Raw genomic sequence first — 18,624 nt, forward strand, 5'->3', positions numbered from 1 at the left:
TTTTTTATCATTTTTTTGCACCAATCGACACGACCCCGTTTTTGATCGATTGTCAAGTTGTGCGGAATCCAACGCGAACATATTTTTTTTACAGCCAAATGTTCGTGTAATATCTTATGTATGCTCGTCATACTTATGCCTAAGGACGCCTCTATCTCGCGATATGTAACATGACGATCACGCATTATTAGTTCCCGCACAGCATCTATGTTTTGTTTTTGTTTGTTCTGTTTTTGGGCGACCTTCTTTATTTTCATCCGTGAGCATAGACCGCCCACGATTAAACTCACTGTACCAGTGATAAACAGTGGTTTTTAACTATTTTCAAATGTTGTAATTACTTTTTAAATATTGTTCTTGTAAGTGGCCAGTTCCGGATACATAAATAGCAGCCCTCGTATTATACTGTCGCAGACGGAGTCGCGGGCAACAGCTAGTATAATAATATCTATGGACAATCTATGGTCAATATATTTATACAGCACGTACAATTTTCAATTTTGTAACTTCACTAGCTGGTACCCGGCAAACGATGGTTTAGCACATAAATTATTTCTAATAGGCAATAGAAATAATATAAAAATGAGATAGAAACCCATTCTCTTCTAACGAATGTACATACAAAATTCATTGAGCCGTTTTGGAGGAGTTCGTGCACAAATACTGTGACACGAGAATTTTATTTATAAGATTATTATGAGACGACGTACTCGTCATTTTGAAATTCGTAAATTGACATACGACGTCCTCACTCACCTTCCTCGACCGCTCGCTGGGCATTGATATACAAACCCAAGATACACAGTTGCGAACAAAAGCAAGACTCAAAACTGGCGCCAAATACTGGTCTTTACTATAATAGGTACTTGTAATCAAACTATAAATGGTTTTTTTCCAAAGGAGTCCACAAAAAGCAATAAAATTTTATGACCGAACTTCGCCGGTAGGACAAGGCATGGTGGTGAGACGTATTTTTCATATACCTATATATTTTTTAATTCAATGAAATAATTAGGTTGTGAGAGTTAATTAAATTGTGTTCTAACACAAATCACAATTCACAATACAAAGATACTTAGATTTCACAACTTTCATCTAAGAGTTTATGTTAAATAAATAAATATGTATATGTTTTACGTATGATATAAATATGTATAAATGAACGAAGCAAATATTTATTAGATAAACTGTTAATTTTTTCAAATATTACAATTCAACTTAAAACTTAAATCTATAATTATTTTTTAACAGTCATGGTCATAAGTATATATAACACTAGGAAACACATCAATTTCCTTGGAATAGTTAATTATAAAGTTATCGTTTAACTTGTAAAAACTGTAATAGAAAAAAGTTTAATCATATTAATAAAAAAAATCATAATGAAAAAAAAATCGACTCCATCAAGTAAGAACAAAGTCGTTTACATAACACGACTAAATTATAGGGAGACCGATAAGCATCATTCTTACAATGACAATGCGGTGATTGAAATTTGCCGTATCATGATGTCCGGTGAGTGAAGTTTTGAAACAAATTAAATCAAAATCACTTATTACGACGTGTTTTAAGTTATAAGAACCACAAAAATAAATAAATAAATACTTTAACATACCGAAAATACGATATCCCTATATAAAAAAGGATTTTTTTAACGTTCTTGACGAAATATTTTACAGTTTCGCATAGAACACTTCGGCATTTTTGACGACATTGCAATGACGCGGGCGACGCGAGACAATTTGAAATAAGCGCATAATTTTAGATTGTGCGCTTATATTTTTATGCGGACGGTTTTGCGACGTTGACTGTGTAATGTGTATCTTGGGTTTTTTGTATATCAATGTCCCTGGGTCCCTTTGATGTGCGGCCGAAAAACCAACACCGCCGCCATCCCACAACCATCGCTGGCGCCATAAGTCATCCTACGCCACACGTCCTCCCCACGCTGGGCCATCGTGATGGCCAACTACTCTGGCCCATCTTGTAGAGGCGATACACTGCCGCCACCCCACAACCATCGCTGGCGCCATAAGCCACCCTGTGCCACTACGTCCTCCCCACGCTGGGCCATCGCGATGGCCAACTACGATGGCCCATCTTGAAGAAGAGCCATAACCTCTTATAACCACCCTTTTTGAATATACCAATCGATAGGTGGCGCCAAGGGAAGCAAAAAAGCTCAGATAAACTTTTCTCAAAAATCAACCCGTCGAGAGAAAATTTTGCCTAATACGACTTGGTTGGGTTAGGTTAGACGGCTAACTAGGCGGGAGCGTAGCGCAGCGAACCTCCCGCCTTAGCCAACGTGGTTATTTTTTAATACCTCTGGGTGAACCACCCAGAAATAGAATTCTTTCGATTTCGATTCGATTCAAGAAAAGGTTCGATATCGGTTACGACTTACGGTTTCGTTCCGGCCAAAGCATTGCCGAATGTACCGGGACCGTTACTTTGTTGAAAGTTTCGGAAGCTTTTTTAGACGTAAAAGGGCTTTTGATCGCTAAAAATAATTATTATCTATTAACAAACATTTAAAGAACGATGGGTTTAAGCCAGACCGAAATGATTACTCATTCCGCGTTTACAAGAAAGCTAGGTAGTCAAAAATATTCGTTCGTGATTAGTGAATGAGAAGACCCTTTACCTGACTGCTCCGAACACGAGGGTTGCTTTCACAGCCTTATTATGGCTGTATTGTGCATAATTATTGTGCTTTAGTTAAAAGTAAACAGCCATTTTTGACTTGGTATTATTATAGTAACTCATGTCTTGTCTGAGAGTATAGCTATGAAAATAAACTTAGTAAGATGAATCTAATTTGTAATAGACAATAGTATTATGTAGACTTATATATAGCTTATAGTTTACATAGGTACTACTATTACAAATCAGAATAAAATCGATGTTGAATAAAATAAAACGTAAAGTTTTGTTATATTGAGCAGGTTGGTCTAAGTGTTATGTTATGAGTTTATGACTTATTATATAATGGTAAAGAACTCATTTAAATGCAATTTTATTTGGAACCTTTATACCTACAACGAAAAGTAATTACGACGGAGATTACCTTTGCTGCCAATTGCCAAGCCATCTCTTGTTGACATAGAGTATGTATGACTTCAGACTTAATACGCATACTGTATACCTAGTACAAAGTACAAACGTAAATATTGTTATTTATATTATTTGTCCACAAAAGGGCATTCGAATTGTGTTAATTATAGCAATGTAGAATGTAGCCTAAGCGATGTTATGTGGCATGTTGTTGTTGGCCCATTTTTTGAACCAATACCATGATTCTTAACGTTCAGAGGGGCATGTTAATTACATGATAGACGTCGTTTGTGCGTGCTATAGAAATCAATCATAGTTCTTCATCATGGCCCAAACGTGGAGACAGGCCTTTAATTAAGCAAGTGTTTTATGTTTATGAGTGCCTACTGAGAAACAAACGTGTTACGACTTACGTGAGTATACCAAATGGCTGCGTCTTCCCCCACCCAACGAAGGCCTCTGCTTCATTTGATTTGGTAGGTACCGTATTTGATACACAAAAACATTGAAACGTTTAACACGGATGTATAAAAATAAAACACGCTGAAGTTAACCAAGCACTTTGCTAAGACTTATGTTAGTTAATTTCTGCATGACGTAGTTGGACCCGACGACAATTATTTGTTTTAAGCCCAACGCGGTAAAGTTACCAGTAGGCAGTAGGTATTAAATATGAACATAATACTGCAGGTAGATTATTAATTATAGCGTATAGCGATTTTAGTGAATTAGAGGTTAGTTTATACGTCATTTTGATACGAAATATGGGATTAGCATAGTAATTATTGAAGGCACGTACCGTTTAAAATGCTCTCTTATTCGATCTTCTCGTATGTTATCGGGTAAATTTCCAACCCACAGGTGCCGAGTCTCTCTAACCATCTTGCTTCGAACTCCACATTAGGAATCATTACCCGTTCGCGTCACTACGTGGCAAAAATCAATTTTGCACACCACGGTGCGTCACACATTTTGATAAAAACACTTTTAATACACTAAGAACATTGTATCGATGACACAAATTCCACTTATTTGTTTTTAACCAACACTATCTTTCACTTCACAGCATACGAAATCTCTTCACAAAACGCACTGCACTGTAAACACACTACGTAATGACGCGAGCGTACACTTCGCAGCTCTCGAATTGACAGTGAAGCCAGCTTCGACGCGAGTTTGCCGATAAGCTCCGCCTTCTGACCGCTGCCGCGCAAAGTGGAGTAGGATACCAGCGTTTGAACTGCAAACTGTCCGATTTTGTTTTAATTTTTATTATTATTACGTATTATAAAATTACAAAAAATATATACTTAAATACAATTTGCATTGTTGATTCCAAATGTATATAATTTCATATTGACCACGTCAGTAATTTTATTATTTACAATTTTGTTGCCATTTATTACTAATTAAGAGTAAAATTTCACTGAAATAAAAGAAAATGTATTTCTTTTTATTATAACATAATTTTGTTGAATTACGTAGTTTGATCTTAATTGCGTCAGCCGATTTCTTTATCCTATGTCGATTATATTATTATGACTAGCGTTATAGCGCTTCGCTGGCCAGATTACCCCATATTCATTCTGTCTCTCTCATATGACGCCGGAACATTCTCTTTCTATCACATTATACTTGATATCAGTGTTGCAGTGTAATTTTTTGTGAGACTTTTAACGGGAATTATTGTGATTTAGTGTGTATCCCTTTTAAGGACAATTACTGTCTTTAACAGATGTAGGCAAAATTGTTACTTTAGATTCTAGCTTGATTCTAGCAGTATAACTTTGTTTATAGGTACCGGGTTTCTGAGATTTTTAATAGGAGTTTATTTATTCAACAGCGTTAAGACCGAAGTCCGAACGCGGGTGCAGAAACTATTGCCATCACGTTTCACCCTGCGACGGCACGTGTATTGTGAATTATTGTGATAAAGACAGAAAAGTTACTATAATATGTTAAATTAATTAAATTACTTGTTTTTGGGTAATTTGATTTAAGGGGTACTACGATTTTAAAATGCTTTTAAATTTGACAACAATTTTGTTGTGTCAACAAAGCACGTTATAAACTGAAGTCCACGCGGACGAAGTCACGGGCAACAGCTAGTATTATTATAATGTATGTATTACCGTTTTTTTTATCCAACAGGTGGATGCTCAATATGAACCACCGATAAAACGACCCCGCCTGAAAGATTTTAATGTACAAATTAAAATAAAGCCTATTTAAAGTATTAAACTTTCAGAAGGTCTGGCACTGGCATATTTTTGTACAATAAATAATACTTGGGATGTGATCTACTTTGCTAACGCGGACGAAGTCGCGGGCAACAGCTAGTTATTAATAATAATTAAATTTTTACCTCTATGACATTACTTTCATTATGCATACTTAATAATAATATATTATGACTTAAATATCTAATGTTAGGAAGAACTTATAATGTTAATATTAAATATCTTATTTTTGACTTTTGTAATAAGTAATAATATGTCTATGCAATCACTGTAATTTTGCACGCCACTGACAAGGCAGAATGTTGGATCCTGATAAACCATAATATTGTTACACCTTTATAAACAACATTTCATGCAATAAATATTATTCTATTCTATTCTAACCTATCATAAGTGTCCGGTACTGAAATAAGTACGAGATTCCTACAGTAATCTTGAGGAAATTAGATAAAAAATTAACCTTTTAAAAGTATAAGGTTAATTTTTTATGCAGGTTAAAAGTCTGACCCCTCTATTGCCCCTTAACTTTAAGAAGACATAAACGTATTTGTTATAAGTTTAACGAGGATCATAAAGAGTTAAGCGTTTATCAACTCCTCTTATGTTGCGAATGTCCATGGGCAACGGACAACGGTTGCTTTTCATCAGGTTACCCGTTTGCTCGTTTGCTTTTTTCTTTGAAATAAAAATATGATGTTTCTAAAATAATCTAGATACGTCATTACTTTCTTCTTACTTGGGAAATCCTTAGTATAGATCAATCATGGTCACCTCAAAGAGCGAGACAAAATACATAAATGACGTCACCCAAGGCCAAATTTTTGGTCTTCAAAAAAATGTTCTATGCGCAGAATCTATGTACAGTTCGACAAGGCTTTATTTGAACGTGGCGAGAAAAGGAACTAAACGCTTCTATCATAGAACAACGTCATTTTTGACATGTATTTGACAGTTCTCCTTTACTAGCAGCGCTCCCGTCAATGTCACCCACGTTCAAATAAAGCCTTGTCGAACTGTATAAAAAGGGCCCCCGAGACGGTCAAACGGTTTGACTCAAACACGTAAATTTTGGTTTGACTCAAACCATTTTGATCGTTTACAAAGCTAGTTTAAACGGTTTGTCAAACATTTACGTGTTTGAAGCTCGTTTGATGAAATTTCATATTTTTGTTGTGTTTGACGCGCCGTTTGATCGTGTTCCGATGCGTTTGAACAAGCTTTGTACCATTATTTGGAGTACATTATTTTTAACCGACTAAAAAAGAGGAGGTTATCAATTCCACGCATACGTATGTAATATTTCCAGAACTGCCCAGTTTTCGTTTATGTTAGTCTATATCAGCATCTGAACAAATGCGCAAAATTTCAAAAGTGTATGTGTGTTTTTATGTTTGTGTTCAAATATCTTCGGAACTATAAGTCCGATTTAAATATTTTTTTATTGTACTAGGTATTGTTTAACTTGGGAGACTTCTGCAAGTTTCATCAAAATAGGTTTAGTAGTTTTTGAGATAGGGAATTTTAATTCTCGATTTCATACAATTTTAAAGTCGGTTATATCTTTTAAAAAATACTATTTATTCGTCACAAGACGTGTACTGTGTACACGACAGCGCGTATTGAACCAAACTGCGCAGTGTCGTAAATTGACTAACCGTTCAAACCGACATCAAACGGTTGCATCAAACACGTAAGGTTTGAATCAAACGGTTTGACTCAAACACATAAATTTTGGTTTGACCATGTTTGACTCAAACTATTTTGATCGTTTACAAAGCTAGTTTGAACGGTTTGTCAAATATTTACGTGTTTGAAGCTCGTTTGATGAAATTTTATATTTTTGTTGTTTGACGCGCTGTTTGATCGTGTTCCGTTGCGTTTGAACAAACTTTGTACCATTCTTTGGAGTACGTTATTTTTAACCTACTAAAAAAGAGGAGGTTATCAATTCGACGCGTATGTAATATGCAATGATATTCTACTCATACAGATCTGTTACGTCCATACTATTTCCCGGCTTAAATCTCTTCCGAACAATTTTCAAATTCAAAATTGCAAACATTGACAAATTTGACAGATAAGTGAAACAAAAGATACGAAAAACCATTTACATAAAAGAGACAGTTCTATTTTTAAACGTCGAATCGTATCGCTGTCTCTTTCTTCGCCTGAGCTATGACGAAAATTCGATTTTTTCCAGATTGTTCGAAAAAATAATTGAAAATGTAAATAATCAAGGTATTTATTGCAATCAAGACATGTGGTAAGAGATTCCATGTGTTTTGTTTCCTTTCGAGTCATAATTGGTACATTTTCGAAACACGCACGACGTCATTTTCAATTTATTTAGGTAAGACAACGTCAGAGTAGACAGAATTATAGAGTATGCCGACTTAGAACCATAGACTTAATATATACGTACGACAGTATATATTATGTCTATGCTTAGAACTGATGTTGAAATTTTTTAAATTTGACGTCTTATGACGAAAATCATCGCTAGGGTTGTTAAATTGTTACCTACGAATTTAAAACTATGACATATTCGCCGGACGTGTTCCTCTTTGGTCGTATTGTTGTTTGTGTTTTGGCACATGCGATCAAAATTGTCAGAATCCAATTTTGAAATATTTATTTTAAATATTTAAAAATAAATTAAAATCAGCCAGCGCGAGGCACATTCCGTTCATAATCCTAGTGAAACCCGACGAATTTGACAGATATTGAAACCTGTCCGTTTCTTTGCAGTCGAACTACTGGTACTTATGTCTATTGTGACAACGTGCCGCACGTTTGTGACTGCGCTCGATGCAGACTAAACAACAGACGGCCCAATTGGGCCGTATTTGAATCTTCAGAACGCGCGCGGTAGTAACATATCTGCTTTGAGTTTTTCATCATTGGTAATATGTATTTAATATTTCCAAGACTGCTCAGTTTTCGTATATAATATGTTAGTCTTGTTTAACTTGGAAGACTTCTGCAAGTTTCATCAAAATAGGTTTAGTAGTTTTTGAGATAAAGAATTTTAATTCTCAATTTCGTACAATTTTTAAGTCGGTTTTATCTTTTAAAAAATCAATGATATTCTATTGTAAAAAATACTATTTATTCGTCACAAGCAATGATATTCTACTTATACAGATATGTTACGTTCATACTATTTTCCGGCTTAAATCTCTTCCGAACAATTTTCAAATTCAAAATTGCAAACATTGACAAATTTGACAGATAAGTGAAACAAAAGATACGAAAAACCATTTACATAAAAGAGACAGTTCTATTTTTAAACATCGAATCGTATCGCTGTCTCTTTCTTCGCCGGAACTATGACGAAAATTCGATTTTTTCCAGATTATTCGAAAAAATAATTGAAAATGTAAGTAATCGAGGTATTTATTGCAATCAAGACATGTGGTAAGAGATTCGATGTGTTTTGTTTACTTTCGAGACATAATTGGTACATTTTCGATACACGCACGATGTCATTTTCAATTTATTTAGGTAAGATAAGACGCATCACGTTCGTGACTGCACTCGATGCAGACTAAACAACAGACGGCCCAATTGGGCCGTATTTGAATCTTCACAACGCGCGCGGTAGTAACATATCTGATTTGAGTATTTCATCATTGGTCACAAGACATATACTCGACAGCGCGTATTGAACCAAACTGCGCAGTGTCGTTTGACAAACCGTTCAAACCGACATCAAACGGCATCAAACACGTAAGGTTTGAATCAAACCGTTTGATCGTCTCGGGGGCCCTTAAGATTCTTGTGGGGAACCAATAGAAAATCTAGAAGTATTATTGTTTTCCCGCCATATAATATACTCGACACTGGCCAATGGCCATGGTTATAGCCGAAGTGCCATTTTAAGAAAAAAAAAGGTCAAACTTCAAACTTGTGTTTGGTGTTTTTGGAAGAATGTGAAAGAGTGATGTTGTGTTTTTATATTATTTTCCTAAAATTGTGTTATCTGGGTTTTTAATGTGTAATATTGGTAGGATATTAACCATTAAATATTCGTTATCGTGCACAAGTGTGGGAAAGTGATGTAATAACCAGAAACCTGCTCTTTTGTGTTCCCTCCAAAACTCCATCAAAAGTTTCAGTAAAGCGTCCTACCACTTTACTGAATCGACCGACTTGTCTTCTTGACTGTATTGACTTTATACTTAGACTTTGACTAGACTTTAGACCTGACTGACCTGACGATAATAAAGAAAAAATTGTATAAAGAATATTGTTTTCCCGCCATAATATTATACTCTACACTGGCCATAGTTATAGCCGAAGTGCCATTATATGAAAAAAAAAACTTGTGTTTGTCAGTTGTCACATTGTCAAATGTCAGTTGTCACTTGTCACTTGTCTAATATTGTGTTTGTCAGCCGAATGAAGAAGAAAATGAAAAATTATGTTTTGATTTTGTGTTGAAATATCTTTTTAAAAACTTGATAAAATGATTTTAAATTCTTTAAGTAAATTAAGAGCCCTTAGCAGTAGCTATTACTTAAATAGAAGTGTGAGATTTTCAAGCCAAAAACCCCAGGTCGCATCAAACGATGGATTACAACTTAGTGATAATTGTGTGCAAAAATTAAAACAGTTATGTGAGGAAAATACATTTTTAAGACTGTGTGTTGAAAGTGGCGGCTGTTCAGGCTTCCAATATAAGTTTGATATCGACAGCAAAATAGGCGATGACGATAAGTAAGCTTGTAACATTCTTCTTTTTCAATCTGAAATATTGCGCAATTTTAACCCTATAACGAGCGATCGTAATGTTATTTCTACATAATAATATTATTACAAAATGCTATTTACCGGTTCCATCTTTTAATTCTTTATTTTATTTAAACCTTGTAAGCGGAATTTACAAATAACATAAATTTTCAGAGTGTTTGAGAGAGATGGAGTAAAGGTGGTAGTGGATGAAACATCATTGGAATATATAAGGGGATCAACAATTGACTACCACACAGAGTTAATAAGATCTGCTTTCCGAGTGGAAAAGAATCCCAACGCTGATATTGGCTGTTCATGTGGAGCGAGCTTTTCTATAAAAATTGACTAACAGCATAGACGAAGAAAACTTATGTCTGGTCTCTGCTAACAGCTTGAAATGTGATATAGTGTATCTAGCCCGTATATATAGTAGTGATAATAATATTCTAATTATGTAATTTAAATTATTATATATTATTTTTGTTGGTTTTTAATGAGACTTATTTCTTAACTATCCTGGTCATAAAGGCTAAGACAATATTTTCTTTACTTATTTTGTACAGGGAATTATTTCTTTTAGTTCAATAGGCTCCAATATTGCTAAACATAAGTCAAGGATGGGTATTGAGGACATAGCGCAAACATCTGTACATAATATTTAAACTTTAATGTTTGTGCATAAAATTCAGGTGTTGTATGATTTAGTTCTTTTGTGCAAAGTAAAACAGAAATAAAATAAACTCTACATTCTTCATATTTTATTGAGTATAGGTACAATTAGCCATAGAACTTACTTTGAACTGGCTACTATTTAAAAAATCTTTTTAAAAAGTGCAACTTATTTTTCTTTACTAATATATAGCAAAGTTATAACTAACAATTATATGACAGTACAAGATTCTAATATAATATATGGAAAGAAAACTTTATTTAGTGAGATTGGGATGCATTGATCCAAACATTGGCAGCGGGCAAAGTGAGCTTGGCATCAGCCTTGCCAGCAGAATTGGCAGCAGACCTGCAAAAACATGAGCATCAAATTATTATATCTAAGTATAACAAAACAAGAAATGTAATCTTACATTACAACATAAATATTTTACTAGGAGCTGGAATTTTTTTTCTCATTATAATACTTCTGATTTATTATTATTTACGTATATTTATTATATGTATAATAGCTGTCCCGGTGAACTTCGTGTCACTTTAAAACCTTCCCTGGACTTCTACCAATATTTTAAGACTAAAATCAGCCCAATCCGTTTAGCCGTTTTCGAGTTTTAGCGCGACTAACACATTTGAAAATCCATTTTTGTATATAAGATCTAGAAGGCTAGTTATAGCGGTTCTTGAGATATTGCCTGGACAGACAACGAAGTCTCAGTAATAGGTTCCCGTTTTTGCCCTTTGGATATATTATGGAACCTTAAAAATGGTCAAAAAAAGAGTTTATGTCAAGAAAATGAATCCTATTAAATGCTGATTTTTTTCTATAAGCCTCGACATAATAGACACTAGTGTTTTTGTGTTCTGAGGTTTCTTGACAACAATTAATCCATACTAATATTATAAATGCGAAAGTATCTCTGTCTGTCTGTCTGTCTGTCTCGCTTTCACGCCAAAACTGCTGAACCGATTGCAATGAAATTTTGTACACAGTTATTCTAGAGTCTGAGAAAGGAAATAGGCTACATTTTGATGTGGGAAAATATCTTATTTCCATGAAAATATCGATGAAAATGAATTCGCATTACGCGTGGCCAGCGCTCATCCCGGGGGTCCTGGGTTCGAGTCCCGCAGGCGGAACAAAAAGTTTTAAATGTTCCTGGGTCTTGGATGTGTATTAAAATAAAATTTCAAAAATCTTAAATATATTTTATGTATAATATTATAAAAAATCCAGGAATATATCGATGCAATGAACATTTTAGTTCTAATACGATTCAACAGATGGCGTATTATTTTTTACTTCATTGTAACATAGAACTAATCATACTTATTAGTTATTATGTTTTTGTTAATTTAGTAAATTAGTAAAAAAGTAGCCTGTCCTTTCTCAGGCTTTAGACTATCTGTATACAAAATTTCATTACAATCGGTTCGGTAGTTTTGGCGTTTGGCGTGAAAGCGAGACTGACAGACAGACAGACAGACAGACAGAGATACTTTCGCATTTATAATATTAGTATAGATTATGTGCACACTGCACAGCTGTTTTTGGGTATTTTCATTAATTAAGGGCCGCGCTACACCGGAATGGCAGCGGCGAGGCGAGCACTTTCAGCGCTGCCATTCCGGTGTAGCGCGGCCCTAAGAGGGGTACCACTTACCAGGGTTTTAAAAAGTTTTAAATTTGACACAAATTTTGTTGACTCCGCGCGCCATAAACTAAAGTCCACGCGGACGAAGTCGCGGGCAACAGCTAGTCTAATATAGTTCAAGAAAATTAAATTCAAATGTATGGAAAATTTGGCAACAATAAAGTACGACTTTTATCTATCAGCATATTATGTAGGTTACAGAGTAAAGTTAAATTTAATCTACCCCCTCCTGGGTGTACTGGGAGAGCAGCCTACAATAGGCAATCTTAAAACAAGCACCTCATTCCATTCAGTTCCGTCTGGGCGTTCCTAAAATGTAATTGGAGTTGCAAGACTTGCAAGTAAATATTCAGCAAATTTTTGCCAAATTTTCAGCTAATTTTCGTGAACTAAGTAGGTATATCTTATGTCATATGTGTCTCAATAGTGACTCCATTGAGATACATTGTGGTGTAAGTGCCATTGGAAAGTAGCTCTTACGGCAATTCTGCGTTGAAGGTGAAGGCATCGTTGACGTTCTTGACGTTGTGCGGCGAGTATCGATTGTACAGGCCCCAGATGCTGTTCATCAGCTTGCTGTTGTACTTAAGCGGAGTCAGCTCCAGCACTGGAAGATAACATTCAAAGACTTTACATATTTCCAAAACCAAGTATTATCAGTGACGGATTAAGACTTGATGCTCTAAGGCCTAAGTAATCCATGCCTCTGGGCCCCCCTATTTGTTTGTCAACTAGAATCGCGTCGGTCTTTGAACCTTTACTCTTCCGGTGCCCCCTCAGACGTGATGCCCTAGGCTAGGCAGAGGATGTGGGCAATTGCTTAATTTTATAAAGGGTTAATCCGTCAAAGGGTCAGTAGTGTACAGAAATACAAACTCAGTGCTTTGTGCAGAAGAAATAAAACATATTGTTTTTAGTACTGTCGATTTTAACACAATTCCACGCAAGTCCATTAGGTCAACTCGTAAGCTGTTTTTCAAACGTTATCGTAAAATCCTAAGCAAGTCCAAGTAACCCGCGCAGGCCAACTACTGAATAGTGATGCAACGAAGACGTGTTTGCCTACGCAATTGCTACGTCATAGTTGCGTCTTGCGTGTAATAAATAATATTGTGTTACGTAGGTAATATTGTAAATTGTAATGGAAAATTTTGTGCGTGGGCGTGTCTCTTAACGATTTGTTTATTGGCTTCATCGAAATTATTTACTTCTAAATTGAAATTCTTACGCAATCATACTCCTACTGTTTGGCATTCTAGAAATAATTAACCTATAGCCTATAGGTACCTAAATCTAAGCTCTTGCTAGTATTCTAGATGTAGAAACTTATTTTGTCTTATTGGTTTTCAGGATGAGAAGAATCTCATAGACCATGATAGGCGTACTTATACGTTTTACGTAGGTCTGCGACCATGCCTTATTTGATGCTTCAAAAGACTGTAGAATATAATAGTATAGTAATAACAAATAAGTCCTTACAGTTGGTGTTGAAGAATTTGGTTTTTTCATCGTTTCCTTTCTTCACGTTGCTGACTTTCATATTGCGCTGAGTCTCCCGGATCTTGGCAGCGGAGAATGCAGAAGGTGGTATAGCGGCCATGTTTTTCTGACAATCTGCAAATAAGAAGAGTTCTTAGTTTGTACAAATGTAGGTACAACATTTTTAAAGGCGAATCAAGACACAAAATATACATTCAAAAAGGTAGTTTTAAATATAAAATTCTGTGCCTCTATCTTGTGAGTTACCTAGAACCTTAGTGCTTCTATGCAAGTATGAAGTAAGGTATTTGAATTTTAAAGAATAATATAGTCGGTAGGCATAAAAGTGTGCGTAATAAACATCTTAATTAATAATTAGATAAACTGTACGTAACTCGTAGCTATTAGAATACGCCTTCGCTTTTTTTGTTATCGCAAATTTTTATAGCTTGTTTGTGCTGATAGGTATTTTGAATTTTCATTCTACCTGTTCACTATCTATATACTACATAGTAACAACAATCAACTTAAAAATAAGTAGAACAACATTCGCGAACTTTGATATGAAGACACAAAATATCAGACGGAACATGGATTGAGAGCCTGAAACTGATAAGGAAGCTTATATTTTCGCAACGAACTGTTGCTTTTTAAAAAACATAGGCACTTTGACTATTATATTGTGAACAGTGTTTTCTGCTATCTACAAAATGCAGATTAGATAGATATAGGAAGACAATGAATGGTCAATATATATATATATATATATATATATATATATATATATATATATATATATATATACAAGAATTGCTCGTTCGTACATGAAATTTAGTATATAGGGGGTTTCGGGGGCGATAAATCGATCTAGCTAGGAATCATTTTTAGAAAATGTCATTTTATACGTGTTTTATCGAATACCGAGCAAAGCTCGGTCAAATAGCTAGTTACATATTATAAATAGAAATTGTGGTGACTAACATAGAAGATAGAGCATAGACGTACCTACTATAATAGAATATTAATAATGGATACATAGGTAAATAGACTTCGTCATAACATCAACCATAATTAAAAACAAATCGGCCAAGTGGGAATCGGACTCGCGCACGAAGGGTTCCGTACCATTATAGAGCAAAATTAGGCCAACAATTGTTTTTTTTGTATGGGAGCCCTCCTTAATTTTTTGTTTTATTTTAATATTATTAATAAATATTAAAGTAAACATACAACTACGGACTTTGAGAAAAATTCAAGTACCTACCTGTTGCCATTATTGATATAGAGCAAAAGAGGCCACCAAAATCACGTTTGTTGTATGGGAGCCACCCTTAAATATTAATTTTATTTTGTTTTTAGTACTTATTTGTTGTTATAGCGGCAGTAGATAGGTATAATCTGTGAAAATTTCATCTCTCTAGCTATTACCGTTCTTGTGTTACAGCCTGGAGACAGACAGACAGACAAGGAAGTCTTAGGCCCGTATAAATAGTCGGTACTCAAGATGCATCTCGGTCTCAAGACACGGTTCACGCTCTGTGATTGGTTGGCTGTCAAAATTTGGACATTGGGATCACAGAGCCGAACCGCGTCTTGAGACCGTGTTGCATCTTAAGTACTATTTATACGGGCCCTAGTAATAGGGTCCCGTTTTTACCATTCGGGTACGGAACCCTAACAATGCGTTCATTGTTCTTATTCAAGCGAGCAATCCCTTAAGAAATGTTTACTACTTATTTTTACACGTCGCTCACAAAGGAGTGATATAAGTATCATATAAGTGCTCCAAAATGTTGATAACGAGTCTATTTTTAACCCCCAACAATGAGAACAAATACCTTTACAGCGCTGGATTGAATCTTGAGCAATTCTGCTGATGGCCGCAATGTTGGAGGAGATGCCGCTGCAAGTGAAGGAACTCAGGGAACCAGAAGGCACCATGTAACCACCGAGTAGAGTTGACAGGAGAGAGAAGAGGTCTACGAGTAGACAGTTAGGACTTAGGAGCGAAGTAGTTGGTGTCTCGAATGCGACTATTCAAAATGGCAGTACGTGTCGTCTCGGGGTTATCTTGCGTATTGGGTCAGGCGATAACTCAATTTTACTTCCACAGTCCACTGTTGTAGGGCAACTTGGTCGCATTGAAATATTAAACTGACGAATTATGAGATAACATTGATTATTAAAAATACTCAACCCGGAATATAACTAGTAAAGTTTGAATTAAGTAGTTATGTTTTAGCTTAGTGAATTTTAAATCGTCTCCATAATGAAGTGGTTATCTTATATTATTAGGTATGGTATGTACCTAATGGGCATTGTCCAAAAAAAATCACATGTACTTTTTATATTTTTTTTCGTTAAAATAGGGTATTTTAAGAATATAAATTACATAATTTTGAAATTCATTGGCTAGTTTTTTCTCAATAAATTTTTAAAGTTTCGCTCTGACGTCATCATCGGCGGCCAATAATTGACCTCTGCAGTATGTTTTTTCCTTTCAATCTTATTTATAATGGCTGGTTCGTCAAATGCAAGTTCTCATTATGTGAAAGCTGATACGAGAAGCTTACCAAAAGTTCGAAACGTAATGTTGGTCGAATTTATTGCTAATTTAACGCCATTGAAGGTAAAACAAAGGTTAAACATATTTGTTCAAAAATATAAGTAACTAATGGGTATTTTTTTCGTTTATATACAGAAAAACGATCACTGACCTTATTCCTCGATATGTTTTTGTAATAAGCAAAATCAAAAAAAATGGACAATCCCCATTACGTAAAAAATATAGATAGTCAATACCTCTATGTATTGACTATCTATATTCTTTACTTAATTACATTTTTGAATATCGCGCACGAAACGTTCCGTACCATTATAGAGCAAAATTAGGCCAAAATTGTGGTTTTTGTATGCGCGCCCTAATACAAAAGACACAATTTTGGCCTTCATCTTAATTTTTTATTTCATTTTAAAATTATTATTAAATATTATATAAGGCTGGTTTTACAGTCACGCGTTTCGGCAGCGCCGTCGGAGCGCGCGCGCTCGGATATGTATGGGGGTAGTAGTTGCGTTTTAAAGTCCGCGCGCTTGAGCAGCGCCGTTCGTCCATACGTTTGTTACAGCTTCGAACGCGCGCGCTCCAACGGCGCTGCGAAACGCGTGACTGTAAAACCAGCCTAAATAGTACACAATATATAACTAAGTACTTTGAGAAAAGTTCAACTACCTACCTGTTGCCAGTTGCCATTATTGATAAAGAGTAAAAAAAGGCTAAACACGTTTGTTGTATGGGAGCCCCCCTTAAATATTAATTTTATTTTGTTTTTAGTATTTGTCGTTATAGCGGTAACAGATATCCTATACCTACATAATCTGTTAAAATTTTAACTCTCTTTTAGACTTTTAGACAGACAGAGACACACAGGCAGACATTACGCTGTGGACATACGGACAGACAACTAAGTCTTAGTAATAGGGTCCCGTTCCAGAGTTCCGTAGTTAAAGAAAAAGGGTTCCTTATTATAGTTTCGGTCTGTCTGTCCGCGGTTTTGCTCAGAGATTATAGGACTTACAAAGAAATCAGTAATTCTTTTAGACTATTTAACAATAATTAGAAGACCTACCAATTAAAACACACATTTAAACCACTTAACCAGTAACCACCTCCTTTAAATTAGGAAGTAGCTCATATGGTCCTTCGCACGCGAGGTTTACGGTACCTAGAGCGCTAGTCTAACCCACTACAATCCATTGCATCCTAAATAGAGCCAGATTTACGTAGTAACTAACATGTGCTAAAAGGTAAAATAATTCTAAATGGTATGTTATTTGTGGCAAAAAAATTATAAAAAAAATTATGGCAATAAAACTGTAAGCGAAGATTCAGAAAATCTTTGGATCATAAGCGTGTAGTTGTTACTACGGTATGTAGCTGATTATTATCATTAATTTGTTAAAACCGTCGTCATACCTTTATGTTTGTACATAGCTGATGCCACGGTATGTGAGTTTTTGTATCGTTCTCTGTCACAAGTCAGATTGAAAAGTAATAACGAGTAGTAAAACCGTTTGAGCTTAAAGTACAGTTGCAGCACCTTACATAGCGGGCGTTGACCCGCGGGAACCGCCGAGTCACCACTCGGCACTCACCAAGATTTCGTTGCACCTAGCCTGGGTCACTGACCTGGCCTGTCCCACACTAAACTGTACATCTGTAGGTACTAATTACAGTAAACAAGCTAGATGACAAGAACCTTGTTTAAAAATACAAAAAAGTATATAACTGTTTTTATTATGTAGGTTATTATGGTAAGTTTACTTTACATCATATTCATAGGTAATGGTTGTCTCGATGTTTCGGTTGCTAACACACCATGTTCATGACCTTTAGCAATTAAATGAATAGCTAAGTAAGTACTAATAATAACTCCCACACCGGTTTCGGTGGCGGTGGCCAGTTTCATTGAAACCAGGCCAGTTACGCAGAAGTAATTTTACAGTGCCCAAGTGTGTGCGCAGTACACAAGAGCACTCTCTATTCCTTTACTCTCCTAACCCAGTGGGACGGATGACCGACACGACTGGCGAGAGATCAGGCGGGTCCGACTTTTTACCTAATTTTGGCAAATTAAGAAAATCCTATGAGTAGGTACCTACATTATGAATTTATGACAATAGTATTGAAGGGGAGATAAAAATTAAAAACAAAATATGAGCGAGCGAACTGGGAATTGGAATTGAATGCGGGAGGCATTCAATCCCGCAACTCTCTCCGCTCCACGTTTAGG

At 35.5% G+C, this 18,624-nt stretch overlaps 3 protein-coding genes across 5 annotated transcripts in view; 1 reads left to right on the plus strand and 2 right to left on the minus strand.

The window, feature by feature from the left end:
* Positions 1–4,220, minus strand: part of LOC121735277 (protein split ends) — a 118,912-nt gene extending 114,692 nt beyond the window's left edge. For 2 of the 3 annotated variants that reach the window (XM_042126051.1, XM_042126050.1), the window contains exon 1: positions 3,857–4,219. In XM_042126051.1, the coding sequence (XP_041981985.1) occupies positions 3,857–3,939 (83 nt within the window). In that variant the 5' untranslated portion in view covers positions 3,940–4,219. Of the gene's footprint in view, positions 1–3,856 lie in introns of all 3 variants that reach the window. The other variant, XM_042126049.1, reaches the window with a different exon arrangement.
* A 5,484-nt stretch (positions 4,221–9,704) lies between these two features.
* LOC121735186 (iron-sulfur assembly protein IscA-like 2, mitochondrial) lies at positions 9,705–10,553 on the plus strand. Its single transcript, XM_042125905.1, has 3 exons — positions 9,705–10,016; positions 10,203–10,376; positions 10,416–10,553. Exons 1-3 carry the CDS (start codon positions 9,766–9,768, stop codon positions 10,417–10,419), a joined length of 429 nt encoding a protein of 142 aa, XP_041981839.1. The 5' UTR covers positions 9,705–9,765; the 3' UTR covers positions 10,420–10,553.
* A 221-nt stretch (positions 10,554–10,774) lies between these two features.
* LOC121735185 lies at positions 10,775–15,883 on the minus strand. Its single transcript, XM_042125904.1, has 4 exons — positions 15,670–15,883; positions 13,832–13,966; positions 12,833–12,959; positions 10,775–11,049 (listed from the first exon to the last, which is right to left on the minus strand). The coding sequence occupies exons 1-4, from the start codon at positions 15,770–15,772 to the stop codon at positions 10,962–10,964; spliced, it is 453 nt and encodes a 150-aa protein (XP_041981838.1). The 5' UTR covers positions 15,773–15,883; the 3' UTR covers positions 10,775–10,961.
* Between the last annotated feature and the right edge of the window lie 2,741 nt (positions 15,884–18,624).

The sequence above is a fragment of the Aricia agestis genome, chromosome 17 (assembly GCF_905147365.1).
Source record: "Aricia agestis chromosome 17, ilAriAges1.1, whole genome shotgun sequence".
NCBI lineage: Eukaryota > Metazoa > Arthropoda > Insecta > Lepidoptera > Lycaenidae > Aricia > Aricia agestis.

Bases quoted from the DNA above. Each gene is read 5' to 3' on its own strand.
- LOC121735186 (XM_042125905.1), top strand. From the start codon at position 9,766: ATGATTTTAAATTCTTTAAGTAAATTAAGAGCCCTTAGCAGTAGCTAT. The intron at 10,017-10,202 runs GTAAGCTTGTAA...ATAAATTTTCAG, and splicing joins AAAATAGGCGATGACGATAA to AGTGTTTGAGAGAGATGGAG.
- LOC121735185 (XM_042125904.1), bottom strand. From the start codon at position 15,772: ATGGTGCCTTCTGGTTCCCTGAGTTCCTTCACTTGCAGCGGCATCTCC. The intron at 12,960-13,831 runs GTAAGGACTTAT...GTTATCTTCCAG, and splicing joins CAAATTCTTCAACACCAACT to TGCTGGAGCTGACTCCGCTT. The intron at 11,050-12,832 runs GTAAGAGCTACT...ATGTTTTTGCAG, and splicing joins ACCTTCAACGCAGAATTGCC to GTCTGCTGCCAATTCTGCTG.